We start from the raw sequence: 26,864 nt of genomic DNA, 5'->3' as shown, positions 1-26,864 counted from the left end.
AGAGGAGGATAGAGAGAGAGAGAGAGAGAGAGAGAGAGAGAGATTCTGCATCCTTCTCAGTAAACTGCATTTAACTTCTAATGCTATGCCACTAGAATTTTCCCTTCCTTGGACTATATATTAAGTATTTTTCTGTACATACTTGTACCATCTACACTTAATGCATACACCCTTTAACATCACAAATAACAGACAACAAAATACAACTGAATGCCCACATTAAGCTCCAAGGGCATGGGCAACATAAAATGACAAAACCCACACACACAAACTTTCTCTCTAGCCCTGGATACCTACAAAGTACATTCATATTCTGAACGACTTGAACAACCTTCCACCATCATTCACAATCCACATCAAAATCCAAGTCAAAACCAAAGCTCACCCACATTTATTCATACAAATAATTCCAATGATGCAAGGCACAAACTTTCACAGCTACAGATGTCTGTAGCTGCTAGTGGCCTAAGACAAGGTGAAATCTACAGGTGAATGATGAAATCATTGAAACAAATTTAAAATCTACGCCTTTTAATGGCAAAACTCTACAGAATATTAAAAAATTTCAAGTAATTTTCAGCTGCAAGCAAAAAATAAATGTAAATTAGAAATAACTTACTTGTACTACATGGCAAACATCTGACTATGACTGCAACACTAATTTTCTGTGTGACCTTATGACTAACACATTGTTAGTTGATGAAGAAACCTGCTCAATAACAGTTAAAAAGGATCCATCCTACAAAACTGAGGAATTTTACATGAAGGTCTATGGAAGGGAGTTGGTCTCACACACTAAGGATTTAATTCCCTAAATTAACAGTACAAGCTAAATGGACCCTCAGGATTAAAGATAATTTGAATTACTTTCATAATTGTGACTTTGTAATGCCTTGCATGACATGAATAAATTAAAGTACATTGTTTAGTGCAATGAATCAACATACAATACAAAGTATAAATTAATCAGTATATTAATGCACAAATTTAATAACAAGTATTTCTAAGTACAATGCAACAATAAACACACAAATCAACCAAAGCTTTTATGTACTTGACTAAACAATGGCCAAAAAACAAAATCAACTTCCCTTATGAAGCATTAGGCCAAACATTCAAGGTATGAAAATATTAATAATTTAACCAAATCTGAATAGCTATAATAAGGATTCCACCAAGATTGTCTCTACAAATTTTTTCCTAAAGACTGTATAAAAAGAATTCCATAAAATTCTAAAAATATCAAGACCTTATAGCTATGGATAACAAACAACATGTAACACCTTAAGTACAACAGGACAGTACAATACATGCTTCAAAGAGTGGAGTCCTCGTGTAGACCTATCCTTGACACATAAAACATGGATGAACACAATAAAGATGTGAAGCAAATGTCTTCTAGAGGAGATAAATCCTATTAAGCCTCACTTTATAGCAAATCTACGCTACTGCTTGACTGTGAAGTGCTTGAGCAAACTTCATACGAGGTTGCAAGGCCCAAAATGACTTAAACATATGTTACATTATTGTCAATTGAAAGGAATTCTACTTCCTCCAAACCACCAATTCAAACAACAAACACTTTAAACAAAGTCATTCCAACAATTCTCGTATACTGAATCCATGATGCAAGATATCTAGTAAATTCTCTTTTTTACAAACAAATATTCTATGAGTAATTCACAATTAATTCATTATTCAGAGAAGCTATTGCATGACGAGATCCTACCAATCACAAATTAATTGAATGTTTGGAATTTCATATAACTGCAAAATTAATCATTCAATGAAACAATCATGAGTATCATTTACAAAATAACAGAATTAACAGTAAAACAAAGGAATATAATTATAAAAAGGTCACAGAAAGATGTAGTAGGCAGTGCCTGTAACAATTTCTCTTTCTACTGCAAGCAAACAGGTATGTTAACTTAATAAATTGGAGAGACTTTTGAAAAAAGTTACATCCATTAAAAATCTTAAATCTTCTTGATACTGTACTGTGCTGTACAAGAAACATTGGGGTAGTTCAAGGTATTAAGGGCAAAAGATCAATCCTACAGGTTAAGACTACTCTAAGGAGGAAAAGCTCCAAGACTGTAGTGCAATACAAAAATTTAAATGCATACTTCTTTTTCAGTGGTTCAGCATGATGATACATTATGACCCTATTTCAGAACAAAGGGAGAACTAGTATAAACATAAAACCAAATTTCTAAAACTTCACCTTATTCCTGAACTAAAGTTACCCCAATATATTTACCATTCATTATCTTTTTTCTATAAGCCAATGAAACTTTAACAACTATAAAAAACAAATTGATGAATATTAATAACCAAAAAGAAGTCTATCATGACAAATGTTATCTAAATAACCTAATGAAACAAATGAGTTCAGTCTAGAAAAAATTACACATATATGTAATGTAGAATTACTTTCCAAGCAAATTTTACACTACTCCTAATTAAGAATTTTCTTTGCCTAAAATAATAATGAATTTTCATAGACCCTTTTCTACACTTATAAGACCTCAAACCAATACAGTACTGTACAGAGTATGGAACCAAAGCAAACATCTTTTTTGCAATTATAACTGTAATAATAATTGAATAATAAGGATGGGCACCATTCAAAATAAATAAGAATTTTCTTATAGGTTTTTTCATACAAGTTATAGCGCCATTTTCCATATTTTACCTAAATAGCCCACAACAATATAAACTGGATACATTCTGTAATATGGATGAGTAAACACATCATAATCCATATGGATTAAAAATAATTACCTTCAGGCATTAAATAAAAATTGAAGACAGTTAAACATATCAGCAAACTGATTAGACGCTGAGGAAAATGGAACTACTAGTCCTCCAATAAATTATGAAGAAGTATTATTTAATTAATTAGGCTTCCTGATTAGTATGGAGTTTATTTGATGTATTAGCAAGGTAGAAGAGGTCAATTCTCCAACAGGTAAATCACTTTCTGCCTGTGAAAGAGTAAGTAACAGGACCCACAAGCAACAATCACTGGGCAACAATATCCTCCTTAACTTTAAAAACAATTTTGAAAGTCTTCAGTCGAGATAAAGAAAGTCAATATTATACTGCAATCAACAATTTAAAGAAAATTCTATGCACTCCTAGATATAAAAAAATAATAATACAGCATTAAGAATTTCAGCAATACTTGACAGCCCTTGTATAATAAAATTCCTTATATGTATCATCATACCACTTATTGCTTAATTACATCTGTATTTAATGACAATGCATAGAATCTTCTATCTTATAACTCTCACTATTCTTTCTAATAGATAATAATTTTGTGCAGTTCATGATTATCTAATAACAAAGCTAAATGTTGTACATAATTTGTAGAATGGATTCTGTCAAAATTAATGTCTACTAAGATGGCAAATGGTTATGAGATAACATGTCAATACTTAATGCAGCTTCATACTATCAATAGGGCTTAGTTTTTCCAGACCTCTGAGTCTTATGCAGACTCTTCTTGGGCTGGTTCTCGTGTAATTTTTGAGTATAGATCTCTAATAGTAATTTAATAACTTGTATTAACCCTGTATGCTCTATCAACTTGAGGCTGTTGTAGGTTTAGTTGGCAATATTTTAAATGAAGCAAAAGTTTAACAGCAGGGGTTTAGATACATATACGTACTTGGTTTCCAGCACTGCCTGCCCGTATACTTATGTTACTTTTTACCTTACCTCCTACAAAGTCATGCAACTTTTCATTGGGACTGTCTACCAGCTCAAAGTATTAGAGATCTACTGTCAACAAGACCGTAGGGGCAGAATGCAAAATGAGATTCTTAGTATCTGGAAAGGAAAAACTGGCACTGCCTACGTGGCTATCAAGAGAATTCATTACATCATGGCTATTTGCAACAAAACTAAAAAGTTTCTTCACAGGCAACCAGAAATACTGCCACCATAAACTTAAAACGATAAAATCCATAATATTTTTCTGCATAACATTAATTAAAAAGACGTTATTTCAATATACTGCACTGTGATTCCACCAATATGATAATGGCAAATTAAATGGCACGCAAAAGCTACATATAAATGTTCTATCCAAAATGTCACTAGTGTAACAATAAGCAATACCTATGCATTTAACACTAATTGACATAAATAAATACATTTTAATCATACAAGGAAAATACAAAGAAACTACTAAACACTAAGAAGCTCATCCTTATGACCTTTACCAAGCAGAAATCAAGCTTACTCATTCACATTAAATTAATTAAATTGTCCTTCGTAAATGTAAAATCCACTTTACTTAAGATATATTATCAAAACAACTGACAGACATTTATAAAATAAACAAAAATGTTTCTTAGTATAGAAATTTAGGTAAAAAAAAACACTAGGTGTTAGAATTACCCACAATCACTGCTACTGAAGTTATAAGAGTGGGGGTTATATAAATGGATATAAATTCTGTTCACAAACTACTGACAATAAAAGTTTACAAAGATTCTACTATTACCACAGGCTGTGTGCTGAGAAAAACAAAAAAATAAAAAACTGGCAAAGTTCAATTGCAGGTCAGTATCGTGGTAACATCTAGTTTTTTTTAACACCACAGAAGAAATATCTACAAATCATCAGGTTCCAGAAGCCATCACTTGCCAGTAAACAGCATTTAATGGGTTTACGGCCTGATAAGTCATATTAATATTCTTTACCACAAATTCATCAAACAGCCTTCGCAGTTCCCTTGCTTCTTTGAAGTTTGACACATCTAATTTCTATTATTATTAGAACTCCCAACTGGAGAGGAGGGAATGAGAGAGAAACTTCAAGGCACAAAATGTAATCAGGTGATGACAACAAATCAATCAATGCATTTCATACAGTTTTAGTTTAGTCAAACAATTAGCCATTCACCTTTCTAGATTTAGTGCACAACAAAAAGTACATTCAAACCATCCAGCTTCAGGAGGGGATCCAAGTTTGTACCAACAAAGCAAATTTAGTATAGTAAATGTAAACACCTGATCATTTGATTAAATTTCCAAGTACATAACACTTCCAACTCTACTACACTACTGTTTTGTTATTTACCTTACAATCATACCCTGTTTTCTTTGGGAAAAAAAAAAAGAAGTTTCCTATATGCCAAAATAAAACGAAGATGACTTCAAGATAAATATGCTCTGCTTAAGGCTGAATATCATGCTTTAAAATCAGCAAAAGTCACAGGGAAAAATAATCGATCATTCTCTACAGAAATTTACACGTAAAATGAAAGAATTATGGCACTTTCACCTAAATAAAGCTAAAAAATCACATATGTGCACAGATCAGTAAATACAAATAGGTAAGACTTTATTTAACCATATACACCACTAATCTGCAATCCCAAGGTGGGAAAAGTGAAAAAGACAAAGTTGACATTGAAAAAGCTATGCAGATGCATTTAAGTAAAACTCACCTACCACACATGACTACCAACTTATGCTAACAAGCACTTCATTGCATATGACTACCAAGATTCTTGATGAATTTCCAATAATATCAAGAAGTTTCCGCAAACTCCATAACACAGTAATATCACAGGAAATTCTAATACTCAAGACCTGTGCTTTGTTGCATATTCCCCTAACTCATTATCTGAGGTGATGAAACTATTCTGTGTGATAGATATAATCAACCCTGTACTATTAGATAGTCTGCTTGCATTCCTATAGGAAGTACAAAATTTTATTGTGTTCCATTTATGAAATGGCTTTAATATTTTACACTTAGTGACCAACAACAACAAAGGTCAATAACAATAGTACAAAAACCTCATCAATTCAATCTCCCTAAACACAGCCTACTAAAAAATAAATAAAAATAGCTACATGCCTTAAGTCCCGCAAAGGGGTAAATGAAGCTGTAAATCTTGCATTTTACCAATAGCAACTTTTTCAATCTTTCAACAATTGATTTCTATCGTGAACATGGACTTAACACTGCACCTAACAATATGCTTACTTGCAATCTGCAGAGGTACAACACATGGAACTTAAAATACTTAAAACACATGAAAATGTACTCAGAAAAAAAAAAAGTCTACTTTTAAAAACTTTGATCTCAGCAACCATTTCTGACATTCTCATTCTCAGCATTTCAACTTTGAGGATTAATATCAAAGTCTGGTTACGTTAGACCTTGCTAAAAAAAAAGTACTGTACAGAGACAGTAATAAATACATTTCTCAGAAACTAAAACTCATTAAGAGTGGTAAAGGTACATTTCTCAGAAACCAAAACTCATTAAGAGTGGTAACTTGCTGGTATTTCTGGTATGTTATTGCAAATTCGACTTGTCTTTTCCCAATTCGTACTTATTTCTTACCATTAGAATTTTTGCAAGACCCCAATATGTAATGACTTTTTTACTTTTTTTTAAATCTTGGAGAGGCATACAACCATACAAAACAAGATGGTAGAAATGGCCGCTCAGATCCCAAAGAGCAAGATCAAGTACTCTATGTACTGTACACTACTGATCACAGCAGAATGGCTTAGAAATAATCCATTAAATTCAATTCATGAGGTCTTCACATAGCAATTTTAAGTGGTTGTTTAAATCACATTATCTTGAGCAACATACATCTTACAATCCTAGAAAACAATGTACATACACACTCAGACAATGCCTAGTTTTGTCCTAACCCTATTAAAATTGATGTCATGAGCCAAATGACATACTGTACATCTAAAAAAAAAAACTGAAATCTGAGTATCATCTGCATTCATCAGGGTTCCTGAGACTGCCAAAATGTATTGCATGTTGGCTGAGCAGGTACATGGTGTTACATATATCATAAAAATAACATATGAGCTAGTTTTCAAAGCTCTATATGATTACAGGTATCACTTGCACAGTTTAAACAAAAACTTGTGAATCACTCAGCTCTCAAAGTATACATATGAAGTATTGACTTGCATGTTCTGTTTTCAGAAAAAAGTGTAAAAGATTTTCATAGCATTCTTGTATGCCACTGCTTTCATTATGCCATACATAAAATAAATAATTCTTGTCAATAGAATACAACTGTAATTACGTTTTGTGAAGTAGATAAAGAATATTGAATATAACCTTTCAATAATGATGAAATTCACTCATAAACAGTAATGAAATCACATTACACTACATAGATCTATAAATCTTCCTCTGAGTCCATATCTTCAGGATTACCACTTATAGTGTAGGCACTCACAATTCTTAACCTTGGTTCATCCTCATCATCATCACTGCTGTCACTGTTATCATCAAAGAAAACCTCTTCTCGAATAGTCTTCTTATTATTAGCAAAGTTTACTTTCAGGGTGTCTGCTTCTTCTTTCTCATCAGAGGACTGTAGCTCAAAATCTTCCGTCACTCTCTCCCCATCAGCTGGATCATTATCCATTCTGTCTGTGAAATCATCAGAAACCTCAACATCTTCCCTTTCTACAAAAGATTCACTTTCAGGTCCTGGATGCTTTCCATCACCATCATCAATGGCTTCGTCTTGACCTCTCAAGACTTCTGTTTCCTCACTTTCATGTTCATCTTCATTATTCTCAATACTAATTGTGAAATTTTCAGACTCATCAATTCTCAGCTCTCCTTCACTACTATCAGATTGTTCTTCCACTACTTCTAAATTACTGGTGTTTTTTACTTGACCCTCAGTCATTGGATCCCTTACACCGTCATTACATCGGCGTGGAAGCCTATACTTAGGGATGCTAGTGTGATAGAGTGAATGAGTTTCCAGCAATACAGCTGACAGATATACTACCTTACATTCTGAGCAAGTGAATCTTGATTCAATTTTGTGTGTCTGCATGTGCTTTTCAAGAAATTCATCACATATAAAAGAAGCTCCACAGTGCAAACAAATGCGAGAAGAGGCGGTTGTTATCTTTTGAACCCTCCGGTCCCTACCTCGCTTATTTTGGAACCAATGGGTTACTTGTCTCGGGCGCAGATTTAACCTCATGGCAATGAGCCAAATCTCAAGTGACATTGGAAAATTATTGTGCTCATAATGAGTGTCCAGTACCTGTTGAGAGAGTTCAGTAATTCATTTAGTGTTGAACAATATACCATCCCATTAACTTTACAAGAATATAATATGAAAAAATCCTATCACAAACATTAAAACATACAAGAAAAATATCTACTTACCACCAATTAATTATAAAATACTCCCGACTCTATGCAAGGGCATTCTGAAACCTAACAGTTCTCATTTGGAAATACCAAGCATTTTATGCTATATTTATACTGGCAGTCTTAAGCTACTCACTCTAAACCACAATAAAAAAATAAGCTGAACTGTATCTCCATTTCATCTGTTTCATTCCAGACCCACCTAAAATTATGCTTTCATTTCTTAAGTTACAAAATCTCATGTCTAAAGAATGGAACAATTAAAAATTGGCTATAACAAAACAAACCAGAAAAAGTTTCTATCATCCAATATAGACCACATCAATATTCTAAAATATCTAACTGTAAGTACAAGTAAACAATTTCACTTGTACATTACGAACAGCTAGGTACGTAATTTGAAAAGGTATAAAATCTTGATAAAACAAAATATTTTGTACTTAATTCTAAATCATTTCTTTGTACCTTCTGGGAATATATTGTCTTTATTGTTATCTTTACACCACTTGACTGTCTGGCAGAAAATTATATTGGATGGTAGGGGCACTCTCCATATTTCTGAAATTTTATCTCTGACTACCTGATAAAACAGCATCTATGTAACTATTGCAGCAGCTGTACCAATATCTTAGATGATAAATTCCATGTACAATCAAAAACACAAGTCATTCTTACCTCCATTTGAGCATTACTGAAGGAAGCTTTTGTTGGTCTATCTGGACTTTGCCTCTTCACTTCAATACCGTGACGAATCCAATGAGTCTCCAGGACAACAACATTACTAAATTCTGCACCACACATGCTACATACCTGAAGAAAAGTAATCTTATTAAGAAAAACTCAGTTTACTCTGGACTGCCACTGGTTATGCTGTAGGAGAGTACATCCTAAGGGATATGCATCAATAGTACTACCAAGTCTTGTATGATCATGATATGCTGAACTGGAAGGCATACATTCTCTCACTCCTAAGAACATTGCTAAGATCCTCTTCTTAAATACCATCACCTGCATTTAGCCTTCTTATTCACAGCATTTAGCCTTCTTATTCTTCAACAGCATTAGTAGTATTTCATTTTTCTATTTCTTAATAAATGGACTGTCAGCTAATGACTCTACAAGCATGATAGAATTACTTTTATAAATATGAAAAGAACAACATAATTTACACAAAGACTTACCTGAGACCAGGAGGATTTGTGCATATCCTCATGGGTGTCTAAATCCATCTGGCAAATGAAAGCAGCATCACATTTAGAACAGACTTTACTCAAAGCTTTCTGTGTACTAACAGCCGTCTCCCCTTCCATCACCTTGGTTCCATTCTCTTCCAATTTACGGATATGCTGCTTCCGTCGTTCCTGAAAGTTTATTTGTACTCAGTTTTTAGCAAAAAAAATATAGCTATTAATAATAGTGTTCCAGGAATTTGATGTACAATACAAATATTAGCCTGAGGGCCTCCCGATACTTCCGACGACGAATCGATGGAAGAAAAGAAAGGGGACAACTTCTTTAGATCTTGCTTTTTGAGACGATGAAAACCATGGGTACACCTCAGATTCTTATTTTTCAGCTTGTTTGATTTTGGTACCAAAGACCAATCTGTTTGCCAATCTTGATAGATGCTTTCTAGCCTGATGCAGGGGCATATAAAATTGTTGGGACAATAGTGCATGCTAGTTTAGCAGCAGAATCTGTATTTTCATTCCTTTCAATTCCTACAGGTACCAGAATCCAAATAGATTTTTATTTGGATTTCTTGGACAAGTTGATTTGAAGATTTGTACTTATTTATAGCATCCATAGCACTATGTGAGTCACTGAAAATTATTGAAGAGATATTAAAGGAAGGCCTACTTTGATTAATTTACCATTCGAGAAAGCTGAAGCTCCTACTCCAGGGCACGTATTGTTTTTTTTATCCATTTGTATATCTCATGAACTGGTTTCCCTTTCTTCAAATATGTTCTGGGACATGCTGGCAATATATCGCTGTATTAGTCATATATACTATTTTGTTTAAGGAAGATAAGACAAAGTGGTGTATATTTTGATTCATTTCAGAGTCCAAGGTGGTGGTTGTTCTATTGCTGGAGGGAAAATTGGTGTTATATTATAATATCATAAGAGTTCATTAAGTATTTGGCTCTATTTGGGAAGGAGCTGGCACCATGACATTCAATCCTAGGATTACAATTCAGGAAGCAGGCAGCTGCGGATGATCCTGCTTGTAGGGAGAGGCCCCTATGTAGTGTTATTAAATTGCAGTGATGTCTCAAGAGGTAGCAGGCCTGCCTCTGCTAAAAGGGAATTTATTGGGGATGATCTAAATGCACCAGTACACAAGCATATTCCTTCATGATGCCATGCATTGAGAGTTTTTGATGTTGCTTCAGATGCTGAAGAATATATAAGACAGCATTAGTATATTATAGATAAAACTGATGTCCTATAAAATGTTACCATGTTGTTGTCATGTCCTTCTTCCCATGTAAAGTGGGATAGTTTCCTTAATAAGGCAAGGGCTTTTATGCCATTGGCTATAATATTCTTGATGTGTGCTTTCCAGTTTAAATGTTGATCAAACATTACTCCCAAGTATTTAACATTTACACAGAACTCAATTTTAGTGTTATACAGGTGGAGTTTGATTTCTTGGTCTTAAAGCCTAATAACTGGCTTATACTACTATGTATATAGTAAGTAACATTCATGCACAAAGACTAAAATTAAGACTAAAACTAAAATGATTGTTCATACAAAGCTCTCTCTCTCTACTAAAAAGAATAAGATACTAATGGACAGACACACCAAAGAAATGATTAATATCTACTATAATTACCTTAAACCACAAATGTACGTGAAGAGGGTCAACTTGCAGTCGCCGAGCTATAAAGCCAATGTCCATGGGATCTGGGAAATTATTGTCACTGTAATGAGCCTCCAGCACTGCAAAGTCCTTCCAGAGCGTTGTTGGTCCCAAGTTTGGAAGTTTGTGGTCATCTTCTTCCTGCAAAAATAACTTACTCATTATATATGGGAAGAGACCTGGCATGATCTCTGAAAAATGTGGTTCTTTGCAAAATTTATAGCAGGCTAGCCTATGGCTATATAATCTGTAATCCAAGCACAAGACATAAGACAAACTTGCACATACCTCTTCTGTTTGCACAGCATCAACATCTATCTGATGGGCTAAACTGTGTGTGACCAACAGTTCTTCATTTGGAAAGAAAGCTCCACAGCCAGGGGTAGTGCATGCATGCTCCATTAGTGGGGTCTCAGCTTCAGCTTCAGTTCCAGGGTTGTTTACTTCCCCGTGCGCTAGTTTTTTGTGACGACTTAAGCTTTCTTCTGTGACAAAGGATGCCTTGCATCGGTGGCATTCAACTGGAGGTAACTTTCCTCCTACAAAAAAAAAAAAAAAAAAAAAAAAAAAAAAAAAAAAAAAAAAAAAAAAAAAAAAAAAAAAAAAAAAAAAAGTTCAAGGGTATGAGCTTCACTTAGCAGCTTTGTGTTTTTGTAACAAAATTAGATTTTGTATATACTTGCCAAGTAATTACATAGCTAAAATGTTTCTAGTATCGGCAGCTAAATAATTGTGAAATTCGCAGTAACGATTCTTTTGTTTTAAGTGTGTAGATAACTAGCCCCACCCCCACCCCCAATTTCAGGAAACAGAGAAACAAATGAGCAGAGAAAACCAATTTGTTTATGCATATGTCCATGTGTGGGGAGGAGGGTGGGCTCCCATTCTGTAGTTACTTGGTAAATATATACAAAATATAATTTTACTAAAAAATTATCATTATGCAACTTACCATGAAATTAAATGATTCCTAAATTGACAGGAGGTGGAATACATGAATTACGGTGGGGCCCCCATATCCGGATTTGCGGATTTCTCTCTGAACCATTTCTACTCATTATTTGCGGGAAATTAGCAATTCGTGTTATTTTTCCATGAGAAATATCCACAATTTCCTGGGTTTTTTCATCAATTTCAAGACAAAAAGCATTTTTTGTGATAAAACTATATAAAAAAAATAGATATAAAAATTTTTAGTGTTTTTTTTAAGAGTTGTAATTAACAAAATAAGCTGTTTTCAACATTTTAATAGGGGTGCCAACCATCTGCGGGGGGGGAGGGGGGGGGGGTTTTACACATCCCCGCGAATACGGGGTGACCGGTATAATAATCCTAAACATTTGTTGCTTATGGTGTTTATGAAAAATTTTCATATAAACAGTGGGCCCCCTGTACATATTCACGTTCTCCAGATTCGCAGACCCATGCATTCACGGAGTTCTCTTGGGAACATATCCCCCATTATTTGTGGGAAATTTGACAATTCGCTGTACTTTTCCATGAAAAATATTCACAAATTCCTGTTTTTTTATCAATTTCATCATAAAATCCACTTTTTGTGATAAAACTATTGAAAAAACCAGGTATAAAATTGGTTAGTGGGTTTTTCTTGAGTTTAACCTAACAGGATAGGCCATTTTAAGCTTTTTTTTATTTGAGTTTCAACTATTCGCGGGGGTCAGGTACGCATCCGCAAATACAGGGGAACTACTTAGACCACCTATTCATAAAATACTGGTAAAGAATGATCTGCCTATTCTTTTTAATGGAAATTTAGTTATTTGCTTTAATTAAAAATATGTAATATAGATCTTTATGAATATAGTCTATGCTAGAATATTCTCTTAACAATATTAACAAAAGAAACAAGAGAGAGAGAGAGAGAGAGAGAGAGAGAGAGAGAGAGAGAGAGAGAGAGAGAGAGAGAGAGAGAGAGAGAGAGAGAGAGAGAGAGAGAGAGAGAGAGAGAGAGAGAGAGAGAGAATTTACTGACTCTTATGTATCCTTTTGTCCAACAGGGTACTCTACAAGAATGCCCCCAAAATCAAGTTACAGTAGAGACCCGGACCTCGATCGTATTAGAACTTGAAATAATCGGATTTAACGGACAATTTTGAGTAATGTTGCATCTGAGCTCAACCAAAAATCCGGAAACCGACCCAAGGAATCATATGGTTCGGTCAGTTGCGCTAATAGGCGTTGTTTCCATGCTCATTTGGTGAGGAAAACGGTAAGAACACCCTTACGATTATTGAAAATTATAATGTAAGAGGCATTCTGTGACATCCTTAAAATGCTGTGAGAATTTTAATGATAGGCTAACCCCTGAAGTGTTGATAGTTGTGTCAATACTAGTTGGCTACAGTCACAACTATCAACAAACTATCGACACTAAACAAAACATTTGTAACCTAATACGTAATGGTAAAATATGTGGGTTATTCAAGTGAATCATAGTGATACTTTTGATACTGTAAACAAAACTACTAATTACAGCAATTACCATGGATAATTACCATAATTAGACGTTAGGAAGAGTGAGTTCTCACTTTGTTACAAGAGTAGGATCTCTATTCGTAATTCCCCGATGTGCTTGACTTACAAAAGTTACAATGCTCATAATTTGTAGTTCCCAGTCGTGCTGGACTTAGAGCCTTGTTTAATAAGGGGCAATATTTTCTTGGCAGTATTTTATAATCAAACTACGTAACGGGTTTTGCGATATCGATAGCTCCCCAGTTATCCTTAATATCAGGATTCTTTCCAATTTAAAGGAATACATTTATGAGGCTCTACCTCCAATGGGTATTACTCCGTCAATAACGATGTCAAATTGTAAAGCACAAAGAACCTATGTAAAGTGCCCCTATTTTACAAGGATATTTTATGAGAAAAAATTTAATATCATAACATGTAATGAAAGATATTTTAAATTATTTTGTATACAGTATTCCAGTAGACTGTATGATGGTTTGTTTACGTCTGTTTATGGCTGCTCACAGCCACTAGCTAGCGACTTAACTTGGGAATTTTTCTGAAGTTTATGATAACAGACATAATTTAGCTTATTTCTAATATTTTATTAATTTCCTGTCCTGTAAGAATTAGACTTGATTTTCAATGTTTTATTATTAGCAACAATAATTATGCCTACCCTTTACAGTACATACTACATACCTAGCCTAGCCTATGGTGTTCAGTCAATCATTGTATTATGGCCGAATTGGGCGTTAATAGGGCGTACATAGGGCAGTTATTTTACTACAGTATATATTTAAAAATGAAAAAAGTGCATTGAAATACCAAATTTGTAACTAATTTGTATTTTTCATAACTAACAAACCTGAGGTCTTAACATTAGGATTTACTAGCGCCAAGCTGGAACCGGTAGAATTAAAATTACCACTTGTGAGATCCAGGGACTAATGGCACAGTAAAATACTACGTAATTTGTTATCCCTTTTGTAAATATATTTTCAATATAGTTCATTGAGAGCAGTTTGATAGTTGTGTGTAAGGCTAAGACAGTCCTATGATTTCTGTGTGTGCCATCAGCTACATGCCCACAAGTTTTATTTTTATTCTCAGTGGTATCAGTGGCGTTACAATTACTATAGCCATCAACGCACGTATGTGTATGTGCACTTGCTTATATGTGTACTTTTCAATTTATGCATATATACATTATAAATATCATGGAGTTGAAACTACTATAATAATTAAAAGCAACTCTATTTGCAACAGATACTGGTAGAAAACTATTTGCAATAAGAAATTGAAATGTAGGCCCATGCCCTGTCATTGTCTCAAAATATAAGAATTTGATGTGTAAGCCTATGCCATGTCAATGCCTCAAAATATAAGAATTTGACAATGTAGGCCTATGTCTTGTCATCGCCTCAGAAAATGACATGTAGGTCTATGTCCTGTCATTGCCTTAAAATATAACAAATTGATGTGTATGCATAATCTCTCAATCGTATTAACATTTGACATGCAGGATTATGATGAACTGATGTGTTCACAATATTAAGGGTCCCCAGAGCTCCAAGTGGCATTTTTTTTTTGCTCCAAAGTCTTCTAAAAGTATCCTACTTTACCCATGGAAAAGCATACTTGCACATGTAGACTCCAAAGTGGTAGAAAATCCCATTATCTAACAAGAGTGGTGATTTGCCAATTTACAAAAGCGGTTTTATCATGATTTTTTTTTCCAATCAGTCCCTGGAGACCCTTAATATTGTGAACGCTTCAATTAATACCCCAATATTAGAATTGGGTGCATATGTCTATGCTTCATTTCAATCAATGTGGTCTATGTGAGCACCTCCTGAAGGTGAAGAGGCACCCTCAAATGAAATGTAACTCCTCTGCTTAGCTGTGCAGTTCTATTTTAATCTTCATTCATCAAACTGCACAACTAATCCATCAATAATTTTTAATCAACATTCATCACTGGTGAGTGCCCTATTTATGTATGTTGTACTAGTGTATAAATTTTTTTAATGTTTATGTATGTTGTACTGGTCTATATATTTTATAATGTTCACATATGTTGTACTGGAGTATACATGTTTTTAATGTTCATATGTATTTTTATTTTTTCTCTCTCTCTATTGTGATTTTACATATAATTGTTTCCCTTGTAAAAAGAAAACTGGACAGCCTGAATAGTAACTGTATGAAGAAAACATACTTATGGGGGACTGGATTACAATTTCACACATACATACCGTATATTTCGGCGTATAAGTCGACCGGAAGATAAGTCGACCCCCCAATTCTGAGTAAATTTTTATGATTTTAACTAATATCGGGTATATTAGTCGACCTATAAAATGTGAGGCCAACCGTAGGCTCAAAATAAGCAGCAGTGTAAAACGTATCATATAAATAACCTGAATGTTTATTACGGTACATATGTTGCTCTACTTACCATAAGAAATACAGGTAATATACTCGGTATATTAACAAATCTGTGTAATATATAAAAGATGAATTTGGCAAATGTGATTAGAAATGACAAAACGAAAGATACGTTACTCGAGTGTACTGTAAACAAACAAAGCGCTAACTAACGCTGCATAAGAGCCTACGTATATGTATGTACAAACTGCCACTCAAGTTAATATATTGATTGGGTTGTTAAAACGACGTGCCGGTATTTTATTATTATGTTGGAATATTCCTTGACCATTGGTTCTTCTATGGCATAACCAGGCTCATTTGAGTGAAAACGAACCTGCAGTTGATTCACCAGATTCAAACTGGGATCCTTATGATGAAACCGTGAATGATAATTTGTCTGATGAATTGTTTAATGCAAGTGACGATGACTCGAGCAATTTTGAAGGATTTTAAATACGTACATATTTACTATTAAATACATTTTTTTTATTTTATTTAAAGTGATAAATAAAGATTTCATACCATAAATGTTTTTGAACAATACCCCGGTAAATACAAAACTGTCAGAGTGAACGCATCCTTCTCAAATAGCTACGCAATGTTTACACTTGCTGTGCGATTGGGGTTTCTTCAAGTTACTTTGATTTGTTTCATTTTATTTAAGGTAATGGATGTTCTAATGTATTATTATTGTCGTATTACAGTGTGAAATGGTTTTAATACTGATATATACATACATAGTTACCTCAACAAGGCTGTCATTGTTATTAGCCAACTGTAAAGCCTGGATTCCTGTACCGATATGCCAAAATAATAAAGATTAACTTTTTGTTACCGTTAGATAAGTCGACCCCCTAATTTTGGCATGATTTTTTGGGGCTAAAGGGTCGACTTATACGCCGAAATATACAGTAACTAAGTCATTTAGTATGGTACATCCATATATTTTTAACCATAAAATGGAATATTTACTTAGAAATAGTATTAATTATATTTGAAAGATTAACATGTATCATCATAGGATGACATTTTCATGTGTATTAGATGTAGGATGGTATTTTTTGGGATACTTTGGTATTTACACGTTCAAGATAGGCATTTTTAGGGGGGTTTTAAGTATTCGCAGGGGGTCTCGAACGCATCCCTCGCAAATACGGGGGGACTACAGTAGATTACAATAACTCAGAAAAATGACAACTGATTCAAAACCTTAGGGATATTCCTACACAATTAGGAATTTTACATTTTATAAACACATTTAGTATCTCTTCCTCAAAATTCCACTATTTTACAAAAGCCTTCAAGTGTGTCTAGCTACTTATCAGACAGGTAAGAGAAGAATTCAGTTGTGTTATCTGTATATATATACCGTAATTGGGTACCCAAGTCCTTCTACCTGTAGTTCCACCAATGGTAATGGTTTTCCATCAATATCGATAAATTTTAAATTCTTGAATTGTAAAACGTATAAGTGTCAGTTTGAATCTCCCAGTGTATGCCATATACTGCTACTGGTTACAGTATGTCTTGACTTTTGTTTGAACAGCTATTACGTTTGGTGTTTAGAATTTTAGCTTATTTGCACAAATTTTAGAAGAGTTTAAAACTCTGGTAGAGCTAGGCTAACTACCTAGGTCATTTATTCCTTAAGGAAGATTCAACAAACTTTAGTTATAATAGTTTATTAACTTGTTAGCTTGCATTTTTTTATGAAGAAATATTGCTTGCAGTCCGCTAATCTGTCTGTGTACATTCCCGTATTGATATTTTGTATTTATTTAGATTTTAGTCAGTGAGCTTTGGCTAGTGACTGTTTAGTATTACATGATAATTATTAAAGTTATGTTCACTACTTATTATTGTCTTACTTTTTAGTTTAGCGGTCACTATGAGTTATTTTTTACTTTACATTTGATTATGAGCGAGTTAATCAAATAATACTGAAATTCACAACAGAAATCACTAATAAATCAGAATTTCAATCCTGCCCTAACACTGCAGTGGGAAAATGTAAAACAAAGGTCAGATTAAGACTTAAATTGAATGCACTGAGTCTAAAGCAGTTGAAGCCATTATGCTCTGATGCTAAGAATATGTTATTCAATTTATATACAATTAACCCTTAAACGCCGAAGAGGTAAGAAAAAAAAAAAAAAAAAAAAAAAAAAAAAAAAAAAGTCTCCAGTGTGCCGGAGGTGTTTCAGAGTGAGCACGGAAGCGGAAAAAATATTTTTTTCAAAAAATCACAGCATGCTTAGTTTTCAAGATTAAGAGTTCATTTTTGGCTCCTTTTTTTGTCATTGCCTGAAGTTTAGTATGCAACCATCAGAAATGAAAAAAATTATCATTATCGTATATAAATAATGCGATATATGATAGCGCAAAATCGAAATTTCATATATAATTGTATTCAAATCGCGCTGTGCGCAAAACGGTTAAAGGTAACAAGTTACTTTTTTTCGTTGTAATGTACACTAAATTGCAATCATTTTGGTATATAACACATTGTAAAACGATAAAAGCAACACAGAGAAAATATTATCACAAAATAATGCATGAATTCGTAACGTGCGGACGTAAACAAATATTTTATTAAAAAATTTACCATAAATCTAAATATTGTCCTAGAGACTTCCAATTTCTTTCAAAATGAAGACAAATGATTGAATATTACTATACTCTAAGAGTATTAGCTTACAAATGCAGTTTTCGACCATATCTGAAGAGTTAAAGTTGACCAAATGTCGATTTTTTTTATATATTTTTTTTTATATGCAATTATTTCGGAAATAAGAAAAGCTGCAACCTTCAAATATTTTTCGTTTTATTTTACATGAAATTACGCACATTTTCATATATAAAACTCTATGAAATGCCTAATATGAAACGGAGCAAATATTCCAAGAATGGGACGTACGCATTTCGGAGATTTGTGGCGGAGAATCCGCGAGCGGAGGGAAGGAAAGTTTTTTTTTTTTTTTTAATTCATCATAAATCTAAATATTGTGCTAGAGACATTCGAATTTGTTTCAAAGATGAAAGATAAAGGAAGTGAAAGAAAATAATTACTAGACGTAAGAGTTTTAGCTTTACAATTGCGGTTTTTTTCGACCATTTCGGTAGAGTCAAATTTGACCGAACGTGGTTTTTTTCTATTTATCGTGATTTATATGCAAATATTTCAAAAATGAAAAAAGCTACAACTTTTAATTATTTATTGTTGTATTCTACATGAAATTGCGCACATTTTCATATATAAAACTTTATGTAACGGCTAATTTAAAATGGTGTAAACATTACCACAATCGCACGTATGATTTTTTCGGAAGAGTTACCGCGCGGACGTAAAGAAAATGTTATTTTTTTCATAAATTCACCATAAATCGAGATATTGTGCTAGAGACTTCCAATTTGTTGCAAAATGAAGGTAAATGCTTGAATATTACTAGAATATAAGCGTTTTAGCTTACAATTGCGTTTTTCGACCATTTCGGTAGAGTCAAAGTTGACCGAAGGTTGAAAATTTGTCACTTATCATTTTTTATATGAAAATATTTCAAATTTGATAAAAGCTACAACCATGGGTTGTTTATGACATTGCGCACATTTTCATAAATAAAACTTTATGTAACGGCTAATTTAAAATGGTGCAAACATTACCACAATCGCATGTATGATTTTTTTTCGGAAGAGTTACCGCGCGGACGTAAGGAAAAAGTTTTTTCATAAATTCACCATAAATCGAAATATTGTGCTAGAGACTTCCAATTAGTTGCAAAATTAAGGTAAATGATTGAATATTACTAAAATATAAATGTTTTAGCTTACAATTGCGTTTTTCGACCATTTCGGTAGAGTCAAAGTTGACCGAAGGTTGAAATTTTGGCACTTATCGTTATTTATATGGAAATATTTCAAAACTGATGAAAGCTACAATCATGAGTATTTTTTTTGTATTCTACATAAAATTGCACACATTTTCATATATATTACTCCATGTAACGGCTAATTTAAAATGGTACAAAAATTATGTCAAAGTGACGAAATAATTTCTGAGATGTGTCACAGATACTTTTTAGTGCGGCAAGAAAGAAATTTGCACTTGCGCGCCTGCGTAATGATTGTAAACAAAACAACACCTTGATCCGTGAACTCCAAGCATCCCCCAAGGTGCGTGATTCAAGAGTTTTTGGCTGGTAGGCCTAAAAGTATTTTTCCGCGAATTTTTAAAAAAACTTTTGTATGCGGACGTAAAATACGTCCAGTTGGCACCCGAGACAAAAAATGTTGACGTAAAATACGTCCAGTCGGCAGTAAAGGGTTAACATGGCTCTATATGTGCTAGTTTTAAATTATGGCCATAATTCATGTATAAATGCTTGTAACAAACACTTGAAAAAGCTTCAATACAATATCTAAAAGACATTACATGATCTTATGTTGTAAAGCAACAAAACTAGAAATATTTTGTCTTTCAAGACTACTGTAACTAGATAAAAAAAAAAAGTACAAAATGGAAAATCAAGATACAGTACCTTCTTTTATTTTCTTCCTTTCCTTGCTACGACGATTTTGGAACCAATGCATAACTTGTCTATATCGAACTCCAAGACGCCTGGCAAGCAAACTCATTTCAGATGGCAGAGGGAAGTTATTTCCATCATAATGTGTAACAAGCACCCTCTGCTCTTCATCAGTATACTCAATTCTCTTTGTGCTAGTATTAGAAGAACAAGGAAAAGTGCGAAAGTGTTCCAAGTAACTGTTTCGTTCGGGAAAAACCCTATAACAGTCAAAGCACCGAATGCTGTTGCCAATGACTCTCCTTTTACCCAATAACTTTTTTCTTCTTCTAAAATGTCCTGGTTTTAATGGCCCCTGGCTGGCACAATGAAGGGAATTATGCTCTTTTAGAGCTATGAAAGAAGCAAAACTTTCACCACATGAACAGCACTTATGACCTGACTGTTCAGAAGACTCCTCTGATTTCTGGACTCCATCTTCTCCTTCTGAATTGTCTAAAATGCATTCAACTGCCATAATGGGATGATAATCTTCCCCATCAAGAGAATCGTCCATAGACCTTTCCACCTTCACTGATCCTATTTCCATCAGACCATTTGTTACACCATCCTCACTCTCTTCTTCAGGAGAATCGGAATCACTGACTTCTTCGTTTTCTCCATCAAAGCGACCTTGACTAGACGAAAACCGTTCGAGGATATCCACACCATACTTCTTTCTTCTAATAGCCTCCCCTAATTTTGCTGACAAAAAAGAACAAAAAATTAGATAATTGTATGTAGAGAACTATCTGTACATTGTTCAATATGGTTTGGTATTCTGAATGGCATGTACTACCGTATTTAAAGGACTGCTGTTTGCACTTTGTTGTATGATTTTGAGCTGAAAATAATTATTTTTTTTGCATGTATATAAGCACCACATAAAAAACACACGACGAACACTGACACAATGGAGGATGCTCACCAGAGATGTAGTCAAGATGACTTTGTTTTCTTAGCAACTACTCTTGGCAAACCATTTTTCCAAGAAGAGTAGCATATGTACAGTCAGTTGTATAAATTGCAAAGTGACTATGACTTTTATAACAAGAAGAAACACTTACCGTTCTTGTGGGTAACAGCATGATGTGTTTTGAGAACACTTTGATGAGAGAAGCTCATATCACACTCTTGACATTTAATGCCCGTCACAACGTTATGAACTTCAGAATGCTCATGAAGAGATACTTCACTGATAAATGCCACATTACATTTCTGACAGTGGAAGGGCCCACCAGCTGGAATGAGCTCTGCATAAAAAAATGAAACATTCCAAATTTACCCCTTTGTCAAAATTATTCCTTTCTTTCTTTCACTTTAATCATCAATAACAACAATATAGTAATACTAAATAGACAACTCATTGTACAAGCATACATCTTATGTATGGCCATTAACATAATCTTTCCATAACCTTTCTCTTTGAGACACTCAATTAACTTATCTCTTGGCACACGGTCATATGCTTTACTAAAATCTACAAATAAAACACAGTTTCTTTTTCTTGAAGAGTGCAGTCCATCATAAGACTTAGGGATAAGCTTTGCTCAATACACCTTCTATCTTTTTGGGCCCCCACCTGACATTTATCTATGCTAGCCCACAGATTTAATCGTCTCATTAACAACGCATCATAAATTTTTGCCAAAGTGTTCATTATGCTGATGCCCCTATAATTCCCTAGTCCATTCTATTACCTGATTTGAAGAGTATAACCAACCTACTAATGGCACCAAGCAAAAGGATACACAAAGTTACAAAATAAAAAGTTGAAAATAATAAGGAAAAAAGTTAACCAAGTCAGTGGCAATAGCAAAAATATACCTGGGCATACACCAATATAGCTCTTCGCCTTATTTATTCTTTTCACTGCCACGTCTATCTCTTGATAAGTGAAAGGATCATCTAATATAGGAATGTTAGGTGACAAAGCTATATTGGGTGGTTGGTTATTGTTTATATAAGTGGGATCAGTGTTGTAAAGCCTCTCAAAATGTAACTTGAACTGAACATCATCTGCCTGATTATTATCGTTGTTTATTATATTCTCTTTCCAGTTAATTGATTTCCAAATAATTTTTGGATCATCCCTTTCAAAGATCCTTTTCCACCTTGGGGGATTCTGATCCCATTCATTTGAACCTGCCCTCTCCCATTACACAATTTACATTCTTTCGCCACCCTATTGATTATCATGGTGGCCGATTCCAATCCAGTACAATTTGACTCGACATCGACTACATCCAAATTGGGAGGTATTTGCAAGGGATGTGTTACAGAACAAACCCCAAACCCCCCCTTAGCTAAAATTCACAAATACTTAAAACCCTCTAAAAATGCTCAGAACTGCCTATTTTGATAGTTCCAACATGAGAAAATCCCTCTAAATATGCTTATACTACCTGAACATTTCAATAGTTTTATCACAAAAAGTGCGTTTAGTCATGAAATTAATACGAAAATACATTGCATTGTGCATATTCTCAGTGAAAAACACTGCAAATAGGCAAATTTTCCTTGAATAATGGATAAATATGTTCCATAGCAATACCTGCAAATAGCAGAGTCCACGGATCTTGAGAACATGAATACAGGTGAGTCACTGTACTGTATAGATTTATAGATAAATTTCTCATATTTTCCATGCTATAATTGCAACATTTATGCATTTCTACAGTATATTATGTAATAGTTTTAAGAAAAAATGACAAATTTTTACATAGATTTGTATTTTTCATAACTAAAACCTGAAGTCTTAACATTAGCATATTCTTCTAGCGCCAGCTGAACATCTGGTAAAGTAAAAATAAAAAAAATAAAAACCTGTGCAATTTTCAGAAGTTTAGAGTGACGGGTGGGTGTAATTTAACTGTCAATTTATTTTGACATACTGATGGCGAAGCGTAGAAAATATTGCCCACTTGGTGTTCAAATATGACAAATTTTTAATCCAAAATCCTTCAGTCTTAACAATAGGATAATCATCTTGCACCAGCTGGAAACCAGTTAAAAACAATCAGATTGTAAAGCTAGGAATCTGTGGTATCTGGCAACTCATATGTATACGAGGTGGAAGCTGGTCACTAAACAGGCATAGAATCCCATTACACATCAGTTTTTCTTTGATCACCTTGGAGAGTGGTCGCTTGCGTTCTCCTTCCTAAGCCGGTTGCTTTGTTTGCCCGTGACTTCTTTGTTTCAGTGTGTTTGTGTGCCTTGTTGATTATCATGGAGTCCTTCAATTCTTCTAGGTCTCGTCAACGCATGTGCTCGGGCAGTCAGGGATTTCTGTGCTCCAGGTTTTTGGCTGCTACCATTACAGATCCCCACACTTCATGCAGTAGGTGCCGATCTAATTTTTGTACCATCACTAATCCTTGCCCGGAATGTCGTTCCTGGCATCTGTTGCAGTGGAAGGCATTCTACGAGAAGAGGGAGCATCATAGAATATCTACTTGTCCTTCTTGGGAGGGTTATTTGCCTCCTCACTTGGACAGTTCAGTATCCCCTTCTTCCAGAAGCATTCCCTCTGCGTCTGTTGTACCACAAAGGATGAGATTATGTTTAATGTAGGCCCCTCTCCCATGGGATATAATGTCCTTCCCAAGATTCCAAATCAAACAAGACGGCGGCTGTTTTGGTGTCTCTAAGCCTATGGGATGCCCCCTCTTTGGGTGGTCTACTCGCATTGCTTGGCTGGTCCTCATCCCCCTCCGGACCCTTCGGCAGTCCACCACCTCCAGGCCTACACTACTTTGGCACTTGTGTGCTGCCTCCTAGTGGGACGCCATTGTCAACATTGATGCTTACTGGCTCGTCCTTTATCGCTCCGCCAGTGAGGCTGTCGACCAGTGCTGCCATTCAAGATGTTGTGACGTCACTCTCAGCATCCTTTCCCCTATGATGTCATCACAACCTCTCGCTGAGCCATCAGAGACGTTGTTTCAAGCTATGGTTGAGAGGCTGAACTCTGTTTTTCTAAAGAGGTATTCTGTTCTCTCTGGCAAGAAGAATCAGAGTGATTCTTCCTCTCCTCCTTCTAGCAAGAGACGTCGTAGAGGGAGTAAGTACTCTCCGCCTCTATCGCCCTCTGTCTTTTCATCTCTTTCTTGTCCTCCTCACCCCAAAGTCAAGTCAAACATTGGAGAATTCTGGATTTTGTGGCATCGTCTTCTGCGAGTGAGAGGAGTGCTTCGCTGACTTCTCTACACAGATGTATCTCTCCCTTACACGCACATGTTTGTGGCTGTTGGCCATTGAAGTGGTAGCCCTCCATCTCAATCATCTCTCTCCTGTACCTGTACCTGTTCCACTCCGTCGTAAAGATAATAAGGCTTCGATTAAGAGGTTGAAGGTGCCTGCTACGACAGTGCCTCCTGCACCTTCTAAGGATTCTTCTCTCTGCAAATGTGTTGTGGTTGATGGTCGCGAATGAGAGGCAACTTGGGTCCGTGGACATGTTTCTCATTTGCCTTCCAAAGGCCGGGATCTTACGGATCAGTCTCCATCAGGACGTTCACTTCAGCGGCATTCTTTGTCTCAAGACCGTGCTCGTGTGTTGTCACAGACCGTATACTCGACTCATTGCACGTCTGTGAGCGTGATTTGTCCCAAGAACGTGTACGTGGTTCATCACATAAGCACGTAAACGGTTTGGCTCAAGACCATGTGAGGGTTTCTTCATTTGACCGTGTTCCATAGCCCTCTGTTTCAGGATCTTTGGTAGTTAGGGACTTCACTCCAACCACTGGGAGCCATGATGCCCAGCTTCTTAGGGAAGCCTCTCCAGTGATGTTAGTGATGGATTAGGATCCTTCCAAGGCTTCTCCGAGTCGTCGGTTTCCTTTGCTGCCGGAACCAAAGGAGAGAGAGAGTAGGCTAGTGCATCAGGCAGCATGTAAATTGGAGACTTGTTCTCCTCCTCCTCCTCCCCCCTTCGCAACGGGACCTCCTGTCAAGACGACCAGGCATTCGACTTCTGTGAGAGCCTCTCAGTCTGCTTCTCCATCAGTCAAGACAGCAGCAGTGTCCCTTTCAATCTCGCCCCTACAAGGCTGGGAGGGGCTCTAGAGGAAGGGGCAGAGGGGGTCATTGGTAGAGTGGGTGCCTCTCCCACTCCATGCCATGGGTAGGGGGGATGCCTGGCTGGCCATTGGGCCAAATGGCAGTTGCAGGGAATGGAGAAGTGGTTAGTAGATGTCCTTCGGGTGGGGTATCTACTACCCTTCAACTTCTCTACCCCTCTCTCAGACAGAACCCTTCTCAATCTGAATTATGTCCAAGGCTCTCTGAAGTACTTAGCTCTTCTGGAGGAAGTGTTGAAGATGCTGGACAAGAGGGTGGTGGAAGAAGTGCAGCATCCTTCACCTGGGTTTTGCAGTCAAATTTTCCTGCTTCCAAAGGCTTACAGGCAACTGGAGACCAGTGATAGACCTTTCCACACTGAATTACTTAATTTGTAAGGAAGACAAGGTCCAGGATGGAGACACCACGGACAGTTTTGGCAGCTATAAGAGACGACACCTTCTTGCTGTCATAGATTTGAAAGATGCTTACTTTCAGATTCCAGTCCACCCTTCGTCCAGGAAGTTCCTTCGCTTCAGCCTGGGAGAGCAAGTCTTCCATTCCATTCAAGGTCCTTTGCTTTGGATTGACTATGGTCCCTTAAGTGTTCATAAGGGTCTTTGACCTAGTCTCGACATGGGCTCATGCACAAGGGATTCACCTGCTGAGATACCTCGACAACTGGCTGGTCTTGCAAGCTACAAGGAGAAACTACTTCAAGACAGGGATTGCCCTCATTAGTTTTGTCAAGAGCTAGGCATAATAGTAAACCAGGAGAAGAGCAAACTGCTTATCAATCTTTTCTTCTACACTGGTGATGGAGTTGGGATTGGAGGTGTGGGAGCCTGCAACTGGAGAAGGTGGCATAGCAAGAGAAGTGGGAGTGGCAGCTAAAGATATAACAGGAACACTCAGATCTGAATTCAATTCAGAAGACCCTGGCTAGCTGGTTTTGAATTAGCTCTAAGCAAAGCTTTTCTCTTCCTGTCTCTCTCTGATTTCTTTAAATGAGACTCCAAATTTGTCCACTTCCTTCCGTCCCAATCAAAGTATTCATTACATCTAGTATCAAATAAACATATCTGTCCTCTATCCTCTACAATTAGTACATAAAGTATGAGTATCATAAGATTCCTTGGTTAGCCTAGTCTTGCAACCTTTAGAGCAATACCTAAAGCTAGAAGAACCCAAGTCCGACATTGTCGACAACACTAAGACCTGTCGGTCACCAAGAAGAAAACAACAAAGCAAAGTCTAGTTCTTTATGCAAA

The 26,864-nt window shown here is 35.5% G+C and overlaps 1 protein-coding gene across 5 annotated transcripts in view; it reads right to left on the bottom strand.

Moving 5' to 3' along the window:
• Positions 1 to 514: 514 nt before the first annotated feature.
• LOC135210161 (uncharacterized) overlaps positions 515 to 26,864 on the bottom strand; it is a 112,351-nt gene continuing 86,001 nt past the window's right edge. For all 5 annotated transcript variants that reach the window (XM_064242986.1, XM_064242985.1, XM_064242989.1 and 2 more), the window contains 7 exons: positions 21,594 to 21,779; positions 20,500 to 21,231; positions 11,345 to 11,595; positions 11,030 to 11,197; positions 9,366 to 9,545; positions 8,860 to 8,994; positions 515 to 8,074 (listed from right to left, as the gene is read on the bottom strand). In XM_064242986.1, coding sequence (XP_064099056.1) covers positions 7,184 to 8,074; positions 8,860 to 8,994; positions 9,366 to 9,545; positions 11,030 to 11,197; positions 11,345 to 11,595; positions 20,500 to 21,231; positions 21,594 to 21,779 — 2,543 coding nt within the window. In that variant the 3' untranslated portion in view covers positions 515 to 7,183. The remainder of the gene's footprint in view (positions 8,075 to 8,859; positions 8,995 to 9,365; positions 9,546 to 11,029; positions 11,198 to 11,344; positions 11,596 to 20,499; positions 21,232 to 21,593; positions 21,780 to 26,864) is intronic.

This window comes from Macrobrachium nipponense, chromosome 39 (genome assembly GCF_015104395.2).
Source record: "Macrobrachium nipponense isolate FS-2020 chromosome 39, ASM1510439v2, whole genome shotgun sequence".
In the NCBI taxonomy this organism is placed as follows: Eukaryota; Metazoa; Arthropoda; class Malacostraca; order Decapoda; family Palaemonidae; genus Macrobrachium; species Macrobrachium nipponense.
Note: the sequence above shows the minus strand (reverse complement) of the source record. Positions and strands in the feature narration are given on the sequence as shown.